The 24,417-nt window shown below is 38.7% G+C and overlaps 1 protein-coding gene across 1 annotated transcript in view; it reads right to left on the minus strand.

Annotated features, from left to right (window-relative positions):
• Positions 1-3,165: 3,165 nt before the first annotated feature.
• LOC106092095 (uncharacterized) overlaps positions 3,166-24,417 on the minus strand; it is a 32,342-nt gene continuing 11,090 nt past the window's right edge. The window contains exons 2-9 of the mRNA XM_059361801.1: positions 22,992-23,310; positions 15,037-15,187; positions 13,774-14,972; positions 12,953-13,252; positions 12,856-12,893; positions 8,362-8,665; positions 4,443-4,596; positions 3,166-4,373 (exon numbers count right to left, since the gene is read on the minus strand). Of these exons, the coding sequence (XP_059217784.1) occupies positions 3,166-4,373; positions 4,443-4,596; positions 8,362-8,665; positions 12,856-12,893; positions 12,953-13,252; positions 13,774-14,972; positions 15,037-15,187; positions 22,992-23,310 (3,673 nt within the window). The remainder of the gene's footprint in view (positions 4,374-4,442; positions 4,597-8,361; positions 8,666-12,855; positions 12,894-12,952; positions 13,253-13,773; positions 14,973-15,036; positions 15,188-22,991; positions 23,311-24,417) is intronic.

Below are 24,417 nucleotides of genomic sequence, written 5' to 3' on the forward strand. Positions count from 1 at the left end.
AGAGCAGTGTTTGTGTGTAATGCCCTTGATGGCATTAAAGACTAACTCGACTGTCATTGATTTGGTATACTCCAGGGAATTTTAAAGATGAGCTAGGAACAAAAAGATTTACTTAATGACATCTGGTTACTTGTTTAATTCTTAGCTATTTTATGGAAAACAAAGGAATTGTGGGATCAGAGCCCTACAGGTTGCAAGAACAGTTTTCTTACATTTAAACTACACGATTTAGCACATATTATTGTGATGGCATTTGAAAGTTTTCATTGGTTTGACATTATTCAAAAGCTTTTGTCCATCTTATCTGGTGTGGGTTAGAAATGCTCATACATTTAATTATTTATGGAGAGGTTGTTTCATGCCGATTGACGTGTATGAAAAGTCAAGCAAACTATGACAGACAATCCGGGGCCAGGTTCATTATATGCCACATTAAACATTAATTAAATTTTTTGATAATAAGGACAGAAATATTGGCTTGGATAGTGCAATCGCCTGTTATGCCTTATTCCAGGGCACTATTCCTTTTCAAATTATTACGTAAAAATGTGCAAAGATCATGTTTTATGCGATAATCTCAAAGATTAAATGGGGAAATCTCGCTTCGTACAAGGGCAGTATAAAAGTTATGCAGTCAATAAGCTATTAAAAATGTTTTTTGATCGCTAATTTGGCCATATGAATGAGTAGGAGTAAAAAATTTTTAGTTTCATAAAAAGAACAAGTAAAAAGACGTTAAGTTCGGCAGGGCCGAACTTTGTATACCTACCACCTCAGGTATATATGTAAACAAACTCTCGTCAAAATCCGGTGAAAAATTAATATATTAAAATAAAGTAAATGCATTTTTAATAAAACTTAGAATGAACTTTAATCAAATATACTTTTTTTACACTTTTTTTCTAAAGGAAGCTAAAAGTAACAGCTGGTAACTGACAGAAGAAAGAATGCAATTACAGAGTCACAAGCTGTGAAAAAATTTGTCAACGCCGACTATATGAAAAATCCGCACTTACTTTTTGGGCAACCCAATATGTTCCGATTTGGACCAAATACTTATAAGAACAAGTCGTTGTTCAATAGTGTATAACAAATATTAGCCTTTTTAGTTGCTATATCTAAAAATAAACCGATCTGAACCATATACGACACGGATGAAAAGCCTAACAGAAGTCACTGTGTCAAATTTCAGTAAAATCGGATTATAAATGCCATTTTATGCATCTAAAACCTTATGTCGACCGACTTGGGCCAAGTTGCAGAAAAATGTCGAAGAGCCTAACAAAGTCCCAAATTTCAGCAAAATCCGAAATTTCAGCAAAATCGGAAAATAAAAGCCCCTTTTATGCACCCAAAACCTTATATTGAGAGATCGGTCTATATGACAGCTATATCTAAATCTGGACTGATCTGAGAAAAATTGAAGAATGATACCGAAGGGCTTAACGCAACTCACTGCCCCAAATTTTTGCGAAATCGGACTAAAAATGCGTATTTTATGGCCCCAAAACATTATATCGAGAGATCGGTCTATATGGCAACTATAGCCAAATCTGGACCGATCTGGGCCAAAATGCAGAAAGTTGTTGAAGCGCATAACACTACTCACTGTCCTAAATTTTTGTGAAATCGGACTATAAATGCCACTCTTATGGACCCAAAATCTTATATCGAGAGATCGGTCTATGTGGCAGCTATACCCAAATCTGGACCGATCTGAGCCAAATTGAAAAATAATGTTGAAGGGCCCAACACAACTCACTGTCCCAAATTTCGGCAAAATCGGACAATAAATGCCCTTTTTATGGACCCAAAACCTTAAATCGAGAGATCGGTCTATATGGCAGCCATATCCAAATCTGGGCCGATCTGAGCTGAATTGATGAATAATATTGAAGGGCCTAACACAACTCACTGTTCTAAATTTCGCCAAAATAGGACAATGAATGCGACTTTTATGGGTCCAAGACCTTAAATCGAGAGATCGGCCTATATGGCAGCTATATCCAAATCTGAACCGATCTGGGTCAAATTGAGGATGGATGTCCTGTGGCCTTTCCCAACTCACTGTTTCAAGTTCCAGCAAAATCGGATAATAAATGTGGCTTTTATGGGCCTAAGACCCTAAATCGGCGGGTCTGTCTTAATGGGGGCTATATCAAGATATAGTCCGATATAGCCCATCTTCGAACTTAACCTGCTTATGGACAAAAAAAGAATCTGTGCAAAGTTTGAGCTCAATATCTCTATTTTTAAACACTGGAGCCTGATTTCAACAGACAGACGAACGGACACGGCTAGATCGTCTTAGATTTTTACGCTGATCAGGAATATATGTACTTTATCGGGTCGGAAACGGAAAGTTCGATGTGCTGCAAACGGAATGACAAAATGAATATACCCCCATCCGTCGGTGGTGGGTATAAAAATGATGACGAACGACCTAACGCAGTTATGGTTCTATCACATTCAAATTTTCCATGAACATTCCATCAAAGAGCAGGGGCAAACTTTTCACATATCAATACTGACCGTTTCAAGTTTAAGCTTAATGATAATGAAACGAACGGCTTGCCACAGTGGGACAACTCCTTGGGGAGACGTTTTTATATGGCATGGTACCTCATGTCGCCTGCATTAGGAGGAGATAACCACCGCTGAAAGTTTTTTTTCAGGATTCGAACCCAAGCATTAAGTGTCATATGAGGGCATTCTATCTTTTGAGCTATGGTGGCCTCCAGAAGTTCTTCTAAGGGTCTAGGGAATATTGTGATTGTTTAGAAAATTAGTATGGTGTGAACTAGAGAAATCACTGCCATGGCGTCGAGAATGTAGGAGTAGAGAGAGCATTAAAGGTAGATATGAGCAATCACAATGGGTCATACGGGGACCAACTCGGATGCTACGACACTGGTCTTGGCAACATTCTTTTCCGAGCCGGCCTTTCAACCTATTAAAAATGAAAATAAAATTTCCCACCGAAACCAAAATTATGGACATTTGGCGATTGTATGTGGAAATTTTTAAATTGGAAAAAATGAAGCAAACAAAAAATCAAAACATTTTTAACGATATTTTCAGTAATTTATATTCGTTTTTATATTAACTTACATCATTTAAAGTAATTATTTTGTACTTAAGCAGTTTCCCAAAAATAAATTATAGTTACAATTCATTTTTGTAAAATTTTGACCAGCATTTAAGTTTCTTGTGGATGGGTAAAGCCGTAAACTGCAGTTCCTTGCCAATAACCAAACACTTTGGAGAATCCTCAAACTCTAGCGATTCAACTTTGTCCCAAATTATGGGTGATATTTCTTCACAATTCGGATTCGAGCCTAGGGCAAAGTTGTGCCACATACCAATCAGCCATTTCGTACATTGAAACTCCTCACAAGATGGGGTGATATTTTTCGATATTAAGTTATGAAAGAAATAACACAAATCATAACCGTGACCCACTCCATTGCCCTCCAGATCACCGCTTAGGAACTTGGCAAAGTTGTGAAAGTTTGGAGAAGGACAGTCAAAATAGTAGCAATATGTGGCCACATTGGAGGCATAGGCCATTCGGGCCTCTATGGTTCTATAAACGGGATGCCAGAAATTTCTGTGGCCCATAAGATCCAAATAGTCAACTATGTCATGGTTGAATGTTGGATTTCTACCTTGAAAGTATTCCTGCTTAAGAATGTCTACCATTTGTTTAAGCTTATCGGGAGTTTGATTTTGTTTCAATTCATTAGGCAATAGGTAATCCAGACGTAATTCATTGTTGTCTTCTATTAGCGTTCTATACTTTTTTGTAAAATAATAATGAAATAGACCTTCGGCTGAGTTACCTCCTATAATCAAGGGTATGTTATTTCCCCAGGCTTTAGCCAGTAGATCCTGGTAGGGTTTGTCAGCTATACAACTTTCAGTGGCATAGGGTTCCACGACAATAAGAAAAGAAGCCAACATATTGCTCTCCACCAGATCGTGATGGGATAGCAAACAAACAGCATTGGTAGCCAATCTGCGGGAACTTTGTTGCACCAGGTATTGGTAGATTTCCAAGTCGTTTTGCTCCCCTCTATAGCCCAGATGGCAGGCCAGCTTAAAGCCCCAGTCATGCTTCTCTGTGGCAGCCCAAGTACATAGAGCCGATCCTGATTGTATGATGGCCTTGTGGAAGAGTCCTTCGGCTTGTGGTGTGAGCATGAGTAAATGAACCGAAGAAGCTCCGGTGCTTTCACCAAACACTGTTACATTATTGGGATCTCCATTGAAATGGTGGATATTTTCTTTGATCCATCTTAGAGCTGCAACTTGATCTTTTATGCCAGCATTTCCAGGTATATTCACCTTCGGGTCGTCAAAACAAAGAAAACCTGGAATTAGTGGAGAGTTAGAGATTGCCATCATTAAAGAGGTAGACTAAAGATAAAGTTTGAATATACCAAAGACTCCCACTCTGTAGTTGAATGTTACCAATATCACATCCTTCATCATGAAATAATCGGGACCATAGAAATCCTGAGAGGCCTCTCCTATTTGATAGCCTCCGCCATTGATCCAAACCATGACAGGTAGAGGTGGCCCTTTTACTTTCAGCTAAAAAGAGGATAAATCATAAATTAACTAAGTGTCTGTTTTCTAGAAGCAAAATTTCGTGCAAGTCGAATATAAGGCTTATTTCTTATGGGTAAAGTTTTTCGTAGTCGCATAACTGGGTGATTATTGCGGTAAAACGTCCTCTATGAAAGTGAAAAGTCTTCAATTTACTCTGCCATTTCATCATGAAAAAACTCACAAAGGAGCAAGGACTGCAGCATATCGTTAATATTTATTACCAAAATTCTTGCTCTGCTACAAATTTCACTGTTTTATTAAAAAATTCTTGAATCTTATCTTTGGCTATCGAATACGTTAACCAGCACAACTGTCGCTTCTAGAGTAAAGAATAGCCAAATGGCGTAATTCCTGAAAACAGTTGGAAATACTCAATAAAGGTGTTGAAAATTGGACATTGCGAATGCACCATTTAAGTTGGAGCCGCGAGCAACATTTATTAAAGTAATTTTTAACAAGTAAAAGCGTGCTAAGTTCGACAGGGCCGAATCTTATATACCCTTCACCAGGGATCGCATTAGTCATATTCATGGCACGGTATAGCTTTATAGGCAAACAAAGGATAATGGATGAGAATTGCTATGCTATTTGGAGCGCTATCCGGTTATGAACCGATTCGGACAGTACTTTGTTTGGATGTTGGAGGCCATAGTAGATGCTATTGTGCAAAATTCCAACCAAATTGAATAAGAATTGCGCCCTAAAGAAGCTCAAATAAAATCGGGAGATCGGTTTATATGGGAGTCATATCAGGTTATGGACCGATTCAGATAATTGGTCATGGGAAAAGGCAATGGGGTTAATTTCAGTCAAATTAAATAGGATGTCCCTTCGGTAGATCGGTTGATCGGTTTATATGGGAGCTATATCAGGTTTTAGATCGATTCAAGCCATAGGTCATAGGAAATATTAATGTGCACACCGGATTATAGCTACGCCCTCCAGAAGCTGAAGAAGTCAGGATCTAAGATCGGTTAATATTGCAGCTATACCAAAACGTGGGCCGATATGGCACAATAACAATTCCAACCGACCTGCACTAATAGGAAGTACTTTTACAGAATTTCAAGCGCCTAGTTTTATTCCTTTAGCGTTAGTCAGAGTGCTTTAGGGTGATGACTTTTTTACAACCTCATATCTCAAGGAAGTTAAATATTCACGTTGTCATTGGGCAGGATGAATTTTAGTGGGAGGCTGTATTGTTGCAGCAGGAGTTTTATAAGTATTGCATTACTTTGATCGCACGATCACAGCACTGGTTGCTCCATCCAATGTTGATTGGAGGTTCATCTTTTATTCCAGTATGTCTTCAAGCATTTGAGAGCTTTTGGGTAGCCATTCAGAGCTACTGATAGTTCTTCAAAGTCTTCAGCGCGAAACAATTGATTACTAAACCAATCATTAGACCATGAGTAAGAAATGAAAAAAAAAAACAGATTTTAGGCAACCTGTTCCGGGTTTCAGGCAGCAGAATAAATGCAAGAATACCTAGAATGGCACGAGAGTTCCAGCATGCAATGCAGATATTTGGGATCTGGTTAAACTTTACAAAACGGAATTCCTCTTCTCAATGAAGTGACGGAAGACACGAGTGAGGTGGACTAGAAAATTTATGTCGTATCTCCAGCCATCTGTTTTCTTAATCTAAGTTTGACCATTTCTGAAGGCTGCTTTCAATTCATCATAATTGCTTATCAGTTCCTGCACAAAGAAGTACTCGATGTTTGGTGATCTAGTCGATCCATAGACCTCATCGTGCATGACAACGTAATAAACGCGATCCAGCATATGGTGCTGGCAACTGATGAACTTGGGGGTGAGGTGACCTTTCTTATCGAACATTTGCTGCAGTCGAACTAAAAGTCTGTTCATTGGCCGGTATTCACGCTTGTTGTATCGGCAACAATCATCGCAGTTGATCCACACAGTTTAAACGCATCTAACACATTCTGTCGTCCATTTTTGATTGTTTGATTTTTCCCATTTTTTAATTTGAGCGCAGTTGACTTAATATTTTTGGATTTGTTCTTGAGGACCTCGGTCTGATATTCAATGCTCTGAAGGTGTTTGTCGTCAAAGTGCATGCTCAACGTCTCCATATAAAGCGTGCTTACCAAATACTGCTTCACCCAAGCAGCTTCCTTGCATATAGCCTTGTGGATTCCTGACTGAGATGGGGTTGGGATTTCAATGCCCACTAAGGACTATTTGTATTGTTGTAGAATGAGTCCGTGCTACTCTCGGAAGAATCAAGTATCGCTGAGTTGGTAAATGTGGAAACAGTCTTGGATAGGTGGATGGTAATGGCATCAGCAAGTTTGTTGCTGGAATAGCCATCGCGACCTTTGCTCTTAATTTGTAGTTTGTAGATGTTCTCATTTTCTCTGCACATTCAGTCGCCATTTTACCTTGATTATGTCAAACAATTCCTTCAACAAATTAAAGTTTTTTGTGTAGCGCTCGTCGGCTTTTAGAAGTTTCGTTAGTTTTGCACAAATGGCTTGATCAGATATATGCGGGCTGTTCAATGTTTAGCTCTATAGGGACATAAACTCTATAGCAATTAGATCGATCCTCCCTCTCCGCTCTTTGGTATTAGACTTAAGAAATTTGAAGCGTCCAAAAATGTGGATATTCAGGGGCATGTGAGTCCGTTCACCTAGTGGCTCATCAACAATCACCACATGGCATGTTCTTGATGGTGCTTGAAACTGGGCTAAGTTCTTTGTCCAGGTTTCCTTGTTATTCTCCGTGTTAAAGGAATTCTTCTTAAATGACATGTTGTATTGTATTCAATAACTAGAATGGAAAATGCCTTGCCATTATTCAGCTTTGTCTGAACTTGTTGAGTGACACAAATCGACCAATGAACACCCATTTATACTACGTGTTTTCCAATATTTTACTAATAGGTATTTATAAATGGGCGTATCTTCTTTAACTGAGTTACGCTGTGTACATTGCAAATTTTTCAAAAATTCCTAATATATGACCCCTCAATTATGTGGTTTCTGTTACAAAATCACCGCCAACAGGTAGCCAACGTAAAAATACACATCAATAAAAAATACTCTTTCCTTTTCCTCCTTAAATTGAATGTAATCGGAGGGGCTATGTTAAACATGTACGAGCGTGCTTAGTTCGGTCCGGACGAATCTTATATATCCTCCACCATGGGTAGCATTTGTCGCGTTCTTTGTGCGGTATCTCTTATTAGGCAAACAAAGAATTATGCATAAGAACTGTTATGGTATTGGAGCTATATCTAGTTTTAGTCAGAAGTCATTGTGTAATATTTCAGTCCATTCGGTTAAGAATTGCGCCTTGTAGGGGCTCGAAGCTAACAAAATTTCAAGCGCCTAGCTTTACTCCTTCGAAAGTTAGTGTGCTTTCGACAGACCAACGGATAGACGGACGGGATCATGGCTAGATCGACCTAAAATGACATGACGATCCAGAATATATATACTTTGTGGGATCTCAGACGCATATTTCGAGGTGTTACATACATAATGACGAAATTAGTATACCCCAATCCTATGGCGGAGGGTATAAAAAGTCAAAAAGTCATCACCCTAATATTAATACTTCCTTGGGTCTCAGATCAATATTTCGATGTGTTACAGACGGGATGACAAAATCAGTATACCCCCATTCAATGGTAAATGATTTTGAAAATCTCCAATTATTTGCAACTCACATTTTCCACTTTATAGTGTTAAAAGAAAACATTTATAAAATAATTACCTCTCGAGTGTAAATATTTATATATAAACAATCCTCGGATCCTTCTCTAAGATTTGTTATCCAGTGGACTTGCATTGGTTTTGGTCTCAGCCAAGTGCAATCGAGCACTTCTTGCCACGGTTCAATGGGCTGGGGTGCACGAAATCTGAGTTCCCCCAAAGGAGGCTTGGCGTAGGGTATACCTTCAAAAGCATAATAGTGGCTATCCCTCAAGCACGCATTGATACGTTTAACTCCTCTAACCTGGCCATAGTTGGTTCGAATGACTTCATATTCTTGTGTAGATAGACGGAATTGCTCCAATCTAAAAGAAATAAGCCTGAAAAGAAAATAAAAATTTTAGGTACATATTTGAATTTTAACATGCAAAACGAGGTGTTCTGGGTCATAGGCAGACATGCTTACTTCTGCGCTAAGGTGTCCTTCAATTTTATTTTATTAGAAATTGTACTAATCCATTTTCTATTTAATAAATCAAATTGGAGGCCAGCGTAATGCATAGTTTAGCAGAACCGCCTATGCTGCTGTATGCCTGGGTTCGAGCCCTGGTGAGAACATCAGAAAAAATTTTCAGCTGGGGAGATTTGAGAGTTGCTATGGCAATGGCTAGAAGCCGTGTAAGAACTTCTTCCCAAAGAGGTGTCGCAAACTTGAATCGGACAGCACCTAGAGATTTGTGGAATTTTTGCTTCTGGCCCATAATTGAACGTTCATGGACAAATCTTATATCACCTTATTCTCTTATTCACCGTATTCTCTTCTTACCTCAATGCTAGTTTCACCAAATTCTTGAATCCAATTGAGATTTCCATTGTGATGGTTCACTAGTTAATGTGAGGACACACTTGCTTTTGACAGCGTACCGCTTGAATTGAGTTAATCTTTAAGACTAATGGCCATCGAAAAATTTGGTTAAGATTTCATGTAATTTTCCCATATTATTTCGATTACAACTCAAAAATGTGTTTGATATTTCATAACTTTTTTTTTTTTTAAATCAACATTGGAAAATAAAGAAGTTGATCCGATTTACTAGCACTATCAGCAACAATAAAAAGACTATCAAAATTGAATTTGAAGTTAAAGACATTGTTGCATTGAATGCATGTGTGTCGACTTATGTTTGATTGTGTGCATTTGAGAATGATAGCAAAGCCATAATGGCAAAAGAACCTAACTCGAATTTAATTGAAATCATTAAATCTGATTTCAGATTAAACTGCATAATCTATTGCCTATCGCAATAGATTATGCAGTTTAAAGTTGAGGTATCAACATAAACAAGAAATCTTTTATATTATAGAAAAAATGGAAAACTGTAAAAGCATTACTGTAAGCATATCTATGTAGGCAAATGTCGAAAAAGATTCAGTAAGAAACTACAGACGCATTCTACTGCCGATAAAGAGTAGGAAATGTAGAAAACAAGTAAAAAGGCGTTAAGTTGGGCCGATCCGAACTTTGGATACCCACCATCTCGGGTGTATATGTAAACCACCTTCCGTCATAATCCAGTGAAAAATGCATTATTTATGCCCCCATAGCAGCTATATCGAAATATGATCCGATTTGGACCATATTCGACACGGATATTGAGTGGTCTAATAAGTACAATTCATTGTTCAATTTTGCAGAACAAAATATTGACCTTTGTGGTAAACATATTCAAATATTGACCTATCTTAAAAATAAACGACACTGATATCGAAAAGCCTAACATAAGTTGTTGTGTCATGCAAATGCAAATTTTGCTCATGAACATTCCACTAAGGGACAGGGGCAAACATCTCACATATCAATGAGTGCACTCCCATTAAATTTTAAGCTCAATGATAAGGGGCCACCTTTTTATAGCCGAGTCCGAACGGCGTGCCGCAGTGCGCCACCTCTTTTGGAGAGAAGTTTTACATGGAATAGTACCTCAGAAATGTTGCCATAATTAGGAGAGGAAAATTACAGCTGACAAATTTTTTGATGGTCGCTGTCGCTGCGTCATTTAGCGAAATTTATAATCCGATTTGCCTTTTATGGGTCCAAGACTCTAAATCGAGACATCGGTTTATATGACCATTATATCCAAATCGGAACCGATCTGGGCCAAATTAAAGAAGGATGTCGAAAGCCTAACACAACTCACTGTTCCAAATTTCGGCGAAATCGGATAAAAAATGTGCCTGATAGGACCGAAATTTGGATACCCACCACTCGGGTATATATGTAAATCCTCTTTAGTCACAATCCGGTGAAAATTGGATAACTAATGCACCCAAATTCGGTACGAAAATTAATACATATGTCACTACTCAATTTTGTAGAACAAAATATTGGTCCCTTTGACAGATATATCCAATAATAAACCGATCTGAACCATATTAAGGTCGGATATCGTGAGGCTCAGAAAAACTCACTGTTTAAAATTTCAGCGTAATCGGGTAATAGATAAAGCTTTAATGGGTTTCAGTCCCCTTATCGGCAGATCGGTTTTTATGGCAGCTATATCTAAATAAAGTCCGATCTCAACCATATTTATTTCGAAAGTTGGGAGGCTTAAAACTGCGCACTATTCGATATTTCAGCGAAATCGGATAAAAGTTAAAGCTTTTTTGGCCTTCAGACCCTTTATCGGGAGATCGGTCTATATGGTAGCTATATCTAAATAAAGTCAGATCTGAACCATATTTAGGTCAGATGTCGGAAGGCTTTAAATAACCCATTGTTTTAAATTTCAGCGAATTCGGATAAAATTTGAAGCTTTGACACGAAGATCAAGAATATATACACTTTATGGGGTCTCAGACGCATATTTCGAGGTGTTACATACGGAATGACGAAATGAGGGTATACAATTTTTTTCTCTTCATCTAGTTGCCATTTTTCCGCAAATGTTGACTTTGATGAGGCATAAATAAGCACCAAAACGGCGTAGCACCATTTTTATACCCACCACCGAAGGATGGGGGTATATTCATTTTGTCATTCCGTTTGTAACACATCGAAATATCCATTTCCGACCCTATAAAGTATATAAATTCTTGATCAGCGTAAAAATCTAAGACGATCTAGCCATGTCCGTCCGTTTGACTGTTGAAATCTCGCTACAGGCTTTAAAAATAGAGATATTGAGCTGAAACTTTGCACAGATTCTTTTTTTTTTGTCCATAAGCATAAGCAGCTTAAGTTCGAAGATGGGCTATATCGGACTATATTTTAATATAGCCCCCATATAGACCAATCCGCCGATTTAGGGTCTTAAGCCCATAAAAGCCACATTTATAATACGATTTTGCTGAAATTTGGGACAGTGAGTTGTGTTAGGCCCTTCGAAATCCTTTGTCAATTTTGCCCGGATCGGTCCAGATTTTGATATAGCTGCCATATAGACCGATCCTCCGATTTAGGGTCTAAGGCCCGTAGAAGACTCATTTTTTATCCGATTTTGCTAAAATTTAGGACAGTGAGTTGTCATAGGCCCTTCGACATCTTTCTTCAATTTGGCCCTAATCGGTCTAGATTTGGATAATGCTGCCATATAGACCGATTTTGGAGCCATAAAAGGTGCATTTATTGTCCGATGTCGCCGAAATTTGGGACAGTGAGTTAAGTTAAGCCCCTTGACATACTTCTGCAATGTCACACAGATTGGTCCAGATTTGGATATAGCTGCCATATTGACCGATTTCTGGGATTTAGATTTTGGGGCCATAAAAGGCGCATTTATTGCTCGATGTCCAAAAATTTCCTTCTATTTGGCTCAGATCGGTCTAGATTTAGATATAACTGCCATATAGACCGATCTCTCGGTGTAAGGTTTTGGGCCCATAAAAGACGGATTTAATGTCCGATTGCGCCGAAATTTGGGACCGGGAGTTATGTTAGTCTCTTCGACATTTTTCTGAAACTTGGTCCAAATCGGTCCATATTTGGATATAGCTGCCTTATAGACCGATCTTTCTATTTAAAATTTTGGCCCCATAAAAGGCACATATAAAATCCGATTTCGCTCAAATTTGACACAGTGACTTAAGCTAAGCTTTTCGACATCCGTTTGGATATGGCTACCAAAAAGACATATATTTTTTTCTACAAAATTTAACCCTGACTTATACTTTTTAGAAATATCAATATCCGTGTCGAATTTGCTCCAAATCAGAACATTTTTCGATATAGCTGCTATGGGGCATAAGGTGTGCATTTTTCACCGGATTTTGACAAAAGGTGGTTTACACATACATCCGAGGTGGTAGGTATCTAAAGTTCGGCCCGGCCGAACTTAACGCCTTTTTACTTGTTAAACGGTCATTTAATTGGCTGAAGATATCGATCATATGCCCTTTAAATAATTCAAATAACTTATTCGATTCAAAAGACAAGACTTTTGCAGCGAAATAACTTCAACCGCGCAAATGTGCAGCGTTAGGATGCGAATGGATCGCGTTTTATTGGTGATGAAATCCTTAGGGCTTCGAGACTTTCTGACTGCGGACTATGCCATACGCCTTACTATTATATTTGCTCAATGACTCATTACCAGCCTAAGAAAGATGTGACATTAAGTAGCATTTGCTACATCAACCAAGTGAGAATTATATACCACTTGTCTTGTTAAAATGGACGTCGAATAACGATAATCAATGCAAGCATCTGTGCAAATAAGCAAAATGCCCATTTCTATGCTCGACCGTATGCCTTTCATATTGGTGGTGTGTGTTTTCATTACTTGTACTGAAACCCATACAAGTATGAATGGCTGTGTGGCCGGGCCATGCGTATTCATGTAAACAAATGTGTCTAGCATACTGGCCGGCATAAATAAATGTATGTATGAATGGTTGTGTGCTTGACCATGCGTATTTATGTAAATAAATGGGTCTAGCATGTCGGCTGGAGATGACTGTGTGAACGTGTGTGTAAATTGTTGCGGATTAATGTAAATATTAACGGACGATTATCACGGCACAGTGGCCAGGATCGTCGAAGAATGTAAGTTATTACCCCCCCCCCCCCCCATACTATTGGTGTGGGTATAAAAACATATTGGGAGTTCGGATTTTATGAGGGACTAGACAAGATGTAGTCCGATATAGTCCATCGTCGAACTTAACCTGTCTATCTTAAAAATTAAATGTGCAGATTTATAAATATATGAGTTGTACGGAAATTTCTCGAAATGATCAACAGTTTTATATGAAAAAAAATATTTGGTATTTATTAATAAAATATTTGGCATAATCACACTATAATTATCTACATTAAATTCCCTTAACAAAGTTAAAAAAGTAAATAAAGAAACAATTCCTAGCTACCAAATTCAGACAAAAAATCAACAAAGGAAAAAAACTTATTGTATTTTTATAACATGCTATCACACAGTTTGGCAAGATTTGTTGTAACAATTTCAAGTTGAGCCTAAACCAAGGCTTCTTTGGTGTAGAAACTGTCCCATAGCTGCAGTTTTCGATGCATGGGCAGATCAATGAATTCGACCTTGTCGTTGATGTTTAAGCATTTCATGGGACTTGTTGAGTCTTTCTCATCCGTAACTGGTTCCCACTTGGCCATGGCGATTTCCCTGCAATTCGGATTGGAGTTAAGGGCAAACGCGTACCACATGCCCACCATGCGCTGAATGCATCTGTACTCCCTCGATATGGTGGGCAATTTCTCGGCATTGATGTTGTAGAAAAGATAGGAAACATCATCAGCATGACACACCCCCTCGACGCCTGTGCCGCATTTTATATTGCGATAGTGATTGAAAAACGGCGAGTCAAAATCAAAGCGATAGCAGTAGGTGGGTGTGTGGGGGGCATATGCTTGACGGGCTTTGACAGCCCTGTGAATGCCATGCCAAAAAGATCTTTCCGTCATGAGATGCATATACTCGTAAAAAGTTGTTTTGATGCCGGGCTGCTTATCGCCAAAATAGGTGGCTCGAAGTTTCTTGGCCATTTCTTTGAGCTCAGCTTCGCTGTGAACTCGCTGCACATCACTGGGCAATAGACTGGTGCAATCGGTGAGATCATTGATTTTGTAGGGACGCTTTAGCAGTTCAGCAAAATAGAATAGGCCCTCAAATGAATTGCCACCAATAATTACTGGTATATCATTACTCCAGGCTGAGGGCAAAAGTTCCTTAAAAGGCCTATTTATCACACAGTCTTCAGAATCGTAGGGCTCTATAACCGGGCCAAAAGAGTATAGCAGGTGGTCCATTATTTCCTGTTTGGTTATCATTGAAAAATCTTGGGCAGTGAGGCGGCGAGACGATTGCTTGTACAAAAAGCGATAGATCTCCTTGTCGTTGTTGTTTCCCTTGTAGCCCAAATGGCAGGCCAGCCGATAGGGCCAATCTCTATGGGGCTCGAACATCCAGGAACAATAGGCGGTACCTGATTGTAAAATGGCTTTGGCGAATAGACCTTTGGCGCGTGGGCTTGACATCAACAAATGGATGGATCCACCACCAGCGCTCTCACCGAATAGGGTGATATTATTGGGGTCACCATTGAAATTTTGAATATTCTCCTTGACCCATTTCAAAGCCATGATTTGATCTTTAATGCCGGCATTACCGGGTATCTGTAAATCGGGATCGTTGAGACTAAGAAAACCTAAAAGATAAAGAAATTTTTTATTAATCATGGGCTACTTAGGTAGTGGGTAGTAAAAACTTACCAAAAACACCCAAACGATAGGCAATTGTGACCAAAATAACATAACGTTGCATGAAATAGTCTGGAGCATATATATCTCGCGAAGCTTCACCAAACTGAAAGGCACCTCCATGAATCCAAACCATAACGGGTAAAGGCTTCTCGCTATGCAACTAAAAGGATGAAAACATATTGAGGGAAATTACTATAAATAAGTAATTGCTGAGTTAAGTCGGGCAGAGCCGATCTTTTGATAAAAAAAAAAACAAGTAAGAGAGTGCTATGTTCGGGCCGGGCCGGATCTTATATACCTTATCTTATATATAAAATTTAATTTGTGTTTGTTTGTTCCGTATAGACTCAAAAACGGCTGAACCGATTACCTTGAAATTTTCGCAAATTGTGTAGGTTGGTCTGGAAGGAAACATAGGCTATATAATTTTTTGATATCGGGAGGGGGGCGGACCCTCCCCTTTGCCCCAAAACTACTACCCAAAAATAAAAGTGAAACGATCGTGACAATATGAGATTCAAATGAAAGGTATTCAAGTAAAGAACGAATTTCATAATAAAAATTGGGTCCAAGTACCTGGGGGGCCGCCCTAGCCCCAAAACCCCTTAAAATAGGTTTATTTGACGATCATGACAATATGGGACTCAAATGAAAGGTATTCGGGAGTAGATTACGAATATGGTCAGGAAGTAAGAATAGGCTTTATAATTTATTGATAACGGAACGGGGCGGACCCTCCACCGTTACCCCAAAAAACCACCTAAAATCAAAAGTGGACCGATAACGACAATATGGGTATCAAATGAAAAGTACGCGGGAGCAGATAACGAATCTGGTATACAAATTCACGTCGAAGTATAGAGGGTCACCTCACTCCCACAAAAACGCCCAAAATGGGTACATTAGTCAAACACGGGTATATGGTTTTCGGCAGAACCGATTTTCTCGAAATTTTCGCATATTGTGTAGGTCTGGAAGGAAACATAGGCTATATAATTTTTCGGTATCGGAGGGGGGACGGACGCTTCCCCTAATGCCAAAAAACGCAACCCAAAATCAAAAGTGGACCGATCGGGACAATATAGCTATCAAATGAAAGGTATTGGAGAGCAGAACACGAATATGGTATTAAAATTTGAGTTTAAATACCCCTCACACCGCCCCAACCCCAAAACTCCCCCAAACAGACATACTGGACGTTCATTTCAATATGGGGCTCAAATGAAAGGTATTCGGAAGAAGATTTCGAATCAGGCATGCAAAACCAGATCGAAGTATAGGGGGTCACGCCAGCCCTCAAAAACGCCATTAGACCCATTATGACTATATGATACTTGGCTGAACCGATTTTCTTAAAATTTTTATTGATTGTGTACGTTTGTCTGGAAGGAAACATAGGCTATATAATTCTTAGAGATCGGGTGGAGGCGGACCCTCCCCCTTATGCCAAAAAACGCAACCCAAGTCCGAAAGTGGTCCGATGGGCACAATAAGGGTGTCAAATGAAAGGTATTGGACACCAGATATATGGTATACAAATATGGTGTTAAAATTTGGGTCCAAGTACCCAGCGGGCCCTCCAACCCCAAAACTCCTCTCAACAGATATATTCGAAGTTCATTTTAATATGGGACTCAAATAAAAAGTATTAAGCAGTAGATTACAAATATGGCATAAAACATTAGGTCCAAGTAATTGGAGGTCGCCCACCCCCAAATGGGCATATTAGCCGACAATGGCTATATGGGACTTACATGGGCATATTAGCCCACCATGGCTATATGGGACTCAAATGAAAGGTATTAGGAAGTAGATTACGCCCTGAATGCGAATATCGAATTCGTGCCATTGTAGCCTATTACAATGAACGCGTTCGAATCCTGGCGAGAACATCGGACAATGCGGTGTTTATACCCCTTAATGTTGGCGACATTTGAGAGATACAATGGTCATTTAAAAAATTTTCCCCAAAGATGCGTCGCACTGCGGGACGCCGTTCGGACTCGGCTATTATAGGCTACATTGGTACGAATTCGATATCCGCATTCAAGGGGAAGTGTCTCCACCCTAAAAAGATATTGGAGAGTTAAAGAAGGCGCAGCGGAGCGGGCCCGGTTCGGCTAGTATCCTTATAAAGGATAATGAATAAAAATTGATAATGAAAATAAAATTGGGAGATCCATTTATATGGGAGCTATATCAGGTTACAGACCGATTCAGGCCATATTTAACACTTATGTTAAAGGTCATACAAGAAGTCGTTGTGCAAAATTTCAGCCAAATCGGATAAGAATTGCTCCGTCTAGAGACTCAAGAAGTATAATCGGGAAATCGGTTTATATTAGGTTATAAAACAATTTGACCCATACTTGTCGCTGTTGTTTATGGTTTCGACCATACTTGGCACAGTTATTGCTTATCCAACCAAAACACTTCATGCAAAATTTCAGCCAAATCGAATAATAATTGCGCCCTCTAGCGGCTCAAGAAGTCAAGATCCGAGATAGGTTTATATGGGAGATATATCATGTTATGAAACGATGTGAACTATAGAGAGTTGGTGGAAGTCAAAATAAACCACCAGATACGAAATAGTACGTATGGCACCTATACCAAAACCTGGACCGATTTGGCCCATTTGCAATCCCAATTGACCTGCGTTAATAATAAGAACTTATGCAAAATTTCAAGCACCTAGCTTTACTCCTTCGAAAGTAAACATGCTTTCGGTAGACAGACGGACGGAAGGACATGGCTAAATCGAATAAGAATGTCAAGACGATCAAAAATATATGTACTTTGTTGAGTCTCAGATCAATAGTTGGATGAGTTACAAACGGAATAACGAAATTAGTACACCCCCATCCCATAGTGGTGGGCATAAAAAACCAAAATTGAGAACACATACGACCCAGTAGTTGAAAAACTGAACGGAATATGTCATCCATTTGATATGGAAATCAGCATCTAGCAAAACTCAAGAGGTCAAATTTGCATATAGATTTATATAGACTTAGGGCATTAAAATGACAGAACGGTTTATATGGTGGTTACATATATTTAGCTTATTATTGGACTTAGACTTAAATCGAACAGCACTCATGTGAAAAGTCTTCCCCTATGCCTTAATTGAATATTCATTGGCAAAATTTGCATTTTTACACATATTAGTGAACATATCTGTGGTTATTGCAAAATTTCAACCAATCGGTCACAGTTTATAGAGGCGGAAAAGTTAAAAAGACCCGCAAGAGACTATATTTGTACGTATCTACGAGCCAATTTGGCTTGGATGTATGATGCCATAAACGTACTTCACATCAATCGGGTAAAAATTAAAACTTCTCAAAAATGTTTATAAATGGCAGCTATATTCAAATTTGACTCAATAGGGCTCTTTTGCAATCACCAATGACAGTTTTCGATATGAAATATCTGTGCAAAATATCAGGGGGATATTATATCTATTACGACAGACGGATAGATATGGCTGCATCAACTTATAATGTGAAGATAATCAATATTTTTAAGGTCTCGGATCATTATTTCGAGGTGTTACAAATGACAAGATAAGTGTAGCCACATCCTGAGGTTGTCTTTCTTATGCAAATGCTTAGCGCAGCAGATATCACGGTATTTAACAGTTTTGTTAAGTCCTGGGAACCCACCACCATGGATTCTGCGAAAAATGTATGCAAAATAAATTTAGTTGTAGGGAATAATTTTATTCTATGCCAATTGAACCGGGCCCGCTCCGCTACGCCTTCTTTTGCTTTATATGGAACAAAATTTTTTTGGACTACAAATGCTCGATGGGTTTAATGTCATTTAAGTTTGGATGTTAGATGTTCTCCATTCTTAAAAGACTTTTTTTAGCCAGATGTCTGATTTAGGGGCGTTTTTGTGGGTGAGGTGGTCCCTCAGACACTAGGCCCTGAAAAACAAATCAGCTTCCTTCTCTTCTCTCAAATACGATTTGTTTTAACCCCATATTGCCATTGGATTAAGGGGAGTTTATAGGATGAGGCGTCCCCCAAATACTTGGTCCCAAAATTGGTTATCAAATTTGTTTTCTTATCTCAAATACCTTACATTTGAGCCACTTATTGCCAAGGTCAGTAAATTTGTACTCTTTGGGGGTATTTTGATATCAGATTTGAATTCTAATCCAAATACTTTTACCACATCGCTATTGTCAGTAAATAATTGGTGTTTGTGGGGTGTAGCGGGGTAGACCCCCTGAAAATTGGTCCCGAAAGTGGGTATCAATTTCGTACTCCACTCCACAATACCGTTTAATTGAACCCCACATTGACATGGTCTGTAAGTATGTGCGATTTCGTGGTGTTTTATAGAGTGGGGTTGTCCCCCAAACCTTAAGCCTTAAAAATATATCAGCATCTTTATTCTCATATATTGATACATCATTCATTTGTATGGCCTTGTTGCAATTTATATTGTATGGCCACATTGCCATTGGCCTCAAATTGGATATCAAATTCGTTTTCTAATCTCAATTACCTTTCATTTAAACCCCTTATTGCAAAAGTCAGTAAATATGTCCGATTTGGGGTATGGACCCTAAAAGCTATCAGTATTGATCTCCACTGTCTTGCAGAACCGAATTTTCTTGGTGAGCAAATGGGACGTCCCCTAGACATTTGGTCCCGAATGTTGATATCGGATTCGTGGTCTACTCCCAAATACCTTTCATTTGTGCCTCATATTTCCTTAATTGGCAAACTTGGCCTTGAAAATCTATATGAGCTTCGTGTTCTACTCTAAAATAGCTCTTATTTGAGCACTATATTGCAATGGTCAACAAATGCTTCCTATATGGGTGGTTTTATGGGGGTGGGGTGGCTCTATAAGCACTTTATCTCGAATATTGATACTAGATTAGTGTTCTGCTCCCAAAGACCTTTTATTTGAGCCCCATAGTGCTATGGTCGTTAATTTGTTCTCTTTGGGGGATGTTTTTGGGAAGGGGCGGCCCCCTAAAAACTTGGTCCCACATTTGGATATCAGATTCGTAAATGGTCGGTAAATATTCCCGATTTATGGGTGTTTTGGGGGTAGGGGTGGTCCCCCAAACACTTAGTCCGATAATTGGATATCACATACGTTTTCCACTCTCAAATACCTTTCATTTGAGTCCCATATTGTCTTGAATGGTCTTTATATATATTTGGTAGGTTTTAGGGGTGGGGCGGCCCCTCTAGGTACCCCATCCGAAATTTGTATACCAAATTTTTGTTTTTAGGTTACTATCAGAGAACACACAAAATTTGGCTTAAATCCCACACACCTTTTCCCAGATCTGGCGTTTCATAAAATTAGGTTAAGGGGGAGGGTCCGCCCCCTCCTCAGATATCAAAAATGTAGTACCCTATTTTCACCACGGGATCATTATGCATCATCTGTGATAATTTCAAGAAAATTGGTTTAGCCGTTTTTGGGTCTATAAGGAACACACAAACAAACCGACAAACAAATACAAATTGATTTTGATACCCTGTACACCACTACTGTGGTACAGGGTATAATAACTTAGTGAATTTTGTTGTAACACCCAAAAGGAAGAGATAGACCCGTTGATAAGTACACCGGTCGACTCAGAATCATTTTCTTTAGCTATGTCCGCTTGTCTGTCTGTCTGTCGACAGACGGACAGTCCATGTTAATTTGTGTACAAACTACGGGTCGCAATTTTAATTCGATCGTCTACAATTTTGGTATGTTCTCGTTTTTCGGTCCAGAGACGAAGCCTATTGAAATTGGAAAAAATCGGTTCAGATTTTGATATAGCTCCCATATATATGCTCGTCCGATTTGCAGTAATACAGCAATAAAATGGTCATTTGTTAACCGATTCTCTCGAAATTTGGCAAGAAGGATTTTCTTATACCTCTCCATATTATGGGTGAATTTCATAGAAATCGGTTCACATTTGGATATAGCTCCCATATATATGTTCGCCCGATTTGCAGTAATACATTAATAAAATGATCATTTCCTGACCGAAATTTGGTAGGAAGGATTCTCTCTTGACTCTCCATATTACAGTTGAATTTCAGAAAAATCGGATAATACTTGTATATAGCTCCCATATATTGTATATGTTCGTCCGATTTGCTATAATAATGCAATAAAATTGTCACCTGTTTACCGATTGCTTTGAAATTTGGCAGTAAGGGTTTTCTTATGACTCTCAACATTACTGGTAAATTTCAAAGAAATCGGATCAGATTTGGATATAGCTCCCTTATATATATTCGTCCGATTTGCAGTAGTACATCAATAAAATGATCATTTCCTGAGGGATTCTCTCGAAATTTGAAAGGAAGGATTGTCTTTTGACTCTCTATTACTGGTGAATTTCATAAAAAACGGATCAGATTTGGATATAGCTCCCATATATATGTTCGTCCGATTTGCAGTAATACAGCAATAAAATGGCCATTTGTTAACCGATTCTCTCGAAATTTGACAGCAAGGATTTTCTTATAACTCTCGATATAACTAGTGAATGTCATAGAAATCGGTTAAGATTTGGATATAGGTCCCATATATATATATATACGGCCCGATTTTCACTTTTAGACCCACTGCAAGCGCATTTATGCTCCAATCTTCCCAAAATTGTGTACAACGTTTTCCTCGACGACTTCCACAATATCCATAAATTTTGGTCGAAATCGGTTCAGATTTAGATATAGCTCCCATGTATATGTTCGTCAGATTTTGGGCAGTTTGTTGTCATTTGTCAACCGTAGTTATTACATTTTAAACATATTGGCTTTGCTTGAAATTTGATACAGGAATTTTAATTACCTATCTGAATACATCCGCCGTGGTCCATCAAAATTGGTTCAGAATTAGATATAGCTCTTCTTTAGTATTTAAAGGGTAGGTGTAGGGCATTATAAAGGCGGCACCACCCGATTTTTGCCTTTCCTTATTGTTTATATATAAGATACGAAACTTTAGCCAAAACAGGCAAAAATTAAAGCTTCTAGGAACCGAGCAAGGATGATCGAGAGACCGGTTTGCATGGGAGTTATACCAGGATACAGAATGATTTTGGTCGTTGGAAGTCGTAGCAGAACATTGCATGCAAAATTTTAGCCTGATCGGACAAAAATTTCGGCTTGTAAGGCCTCAAGAAATCAAATCGGTAGGTCGGTTTATATGGGAGCTATATCAGGTTATATACCGATTTGAACCGCACTTGGCACAGTTATTGGAAGTCATAACATAACACTATCTGCAAATTTTGAGCCAAATCAGACAAAAATTGCGGCTTCAAGGGGCTCAAGAAATCAAATCCGGAAATTGGTTTATATGGGAACTATAACAGGTTATAGACCGATTTGATTCGTACTAGGCAGAGTTTTTGAAAGTCGTAAAAACACATTACATACTAAATTTCAGACAAATTGGACAAAAATTGTGGCTTGTAAGGGCTCAAGAAGTCATATCAGGAGATCGAAGGTATATCAGGTTATATACCGATTCAAACCGTACTTGGCACAGTTGATGAAAGTCATGAGAGAACACTACATACTAAATTTCAGACAAATTGAACAAAAATTGGGGCTTGTAAGGACTCAAGAAATCAAATCGCTAAATCTGTTTATATGGAAGCTATATCTAAATCAGAAGCAATATGGCCCATTTGCAATCAGCAATGACCTACATCGATATTAAGTATCTGTGCAAAATTTCAAGCGGCTAGCTTTACGCATTCGACCTCTATCATGATTTCGACAGACGGTCTACTCAGAACGTCGAGACGATTTGGAATATATATACTTTATGGGGTCGCAGATCATTATTTCGAGGTGTTACAAACAAAATGACTAGGTTAGTATACCCCCATCCTATGGCGGTGGGTATAAAAAGAAATTTTGTAGACAACGCTTTGTTTTTGTAATCAATTTTCCATCTTTAGCTTGACTTACTTTTTTGGCATAGACATTTAAGTACAAACAATCTTCAGATCCCTCTATCATTCGCCTTACAAAGTGGTATTGCATTGGTTTTTGCTTGTAGTTTGTACAATCCAGAACATCTTCCCATGGCTCGGGGGGTTGTGGTGCTCGAAATCTCAAATCTTCCAGGGGTGGTTTAGCATAGGGAATTCCCTCAAAGGCAAAATATTTATCATTTTCATCGTATAATGTTTTGCGTTTTAATCCTTTAATTTTGCCATAGATGGTATCTACGACTTCGTATTCATCTGTGGCCAATTTATTTTGTTGAATTTTGTGGGCCACAAATCTGGGAACAAAGAAAGGAAGAAATATTTTTAATGAAAATATAAACAAAAAATATTAAAAGTCAAAACAAACTAAAGCTGCTGAAAACTTAAAACACAATAACGATGATGTAGTAAAAATCTGATAGTTTGAAGGAAAATGCCTGAATTAATTGTAATATGTAAAAACGTGGCAAGTTCGGCCGAGCCGAATCCTGGCAACCCACCACCATAGATTCTACCAAAAATTTACAAAAATTAACTCAGTTGAAGTGCAGATATCACGTTATACACCCATTTCGAACTTACCAGGCATATTGGAAGTCATAACAGAACACTAAGTGGGTAATTTCAGCTAAATCGGATAACAATTGCATTTTCCAGGGCTTTAACTACACCGTGGCTGTGGCATAATTTTATTCTACATAACAATCTTCTGTCAAACCAGCAAATATTAAAGCTTTACATTGGAGCTATATCAGGTTAAAGACTGATTTGGACCGTATTTGGCATTTGTTGTAAGTCATAACAGAACACCGCATGAAAAATTTCAGCCAAATCGGACAAAAATTGCGGCTTGTAAGGACTGAAGAAGTCTAATTGGGAGATCGGTTTATATGGGAGCTATATCAGGTTATAGACCGATTTGGACCGTACTAGGCACAGTTGGTGAAAGTCATAACAGAACACTACGTACAAAATTTTAGCCAAATCAGACAAAAATTGCGGTTTGTAAAGGCTCAAGAAGTTAAATCGAAAGATCGGTTTATATGGGAGCTATATCAGGTTATAAACTGACTTGAACCGTACTAAGTACTGTTATTGGAAGTCAAAGTAGAACACTATTTGCAAAATTTGAGCCAAATCGGACAAAAATTGCGGCTACTAGGGGCTCAGGAAGTCAAATCGGGAGATCGGTTTATATGGGAGCTATATCTAAATCTGAACCGTTATGGCCAATTTACAATCTCCAACGAAGTACATCACTATAAAGTATCCGTGCAAAATTTAAAGCGGTTTGCTCTACGGGTTCGACCGCTATCGTGATTTTGACAGACGGACGGACGGATGGATGGACGGACAGATGGACGGACGGATGGATGGACGGATGGATGGACGGACAGACGGAC

The sequence above is a fragment of the Stomoxys calcitrans genome, chromosome 2 (genome assembly GCF_963082655.1).
Source record: "Stomoxys calcitrans chromosome 2, idStoCalc2.1, whole genome shotgun sequence".
NCBI classification, from domain to species: Eukaryota; Metazoa; Arthropoda; class Insecta; order Diptera; family Muscidae; genus Stomoxys; species Stomoxys calcitrans.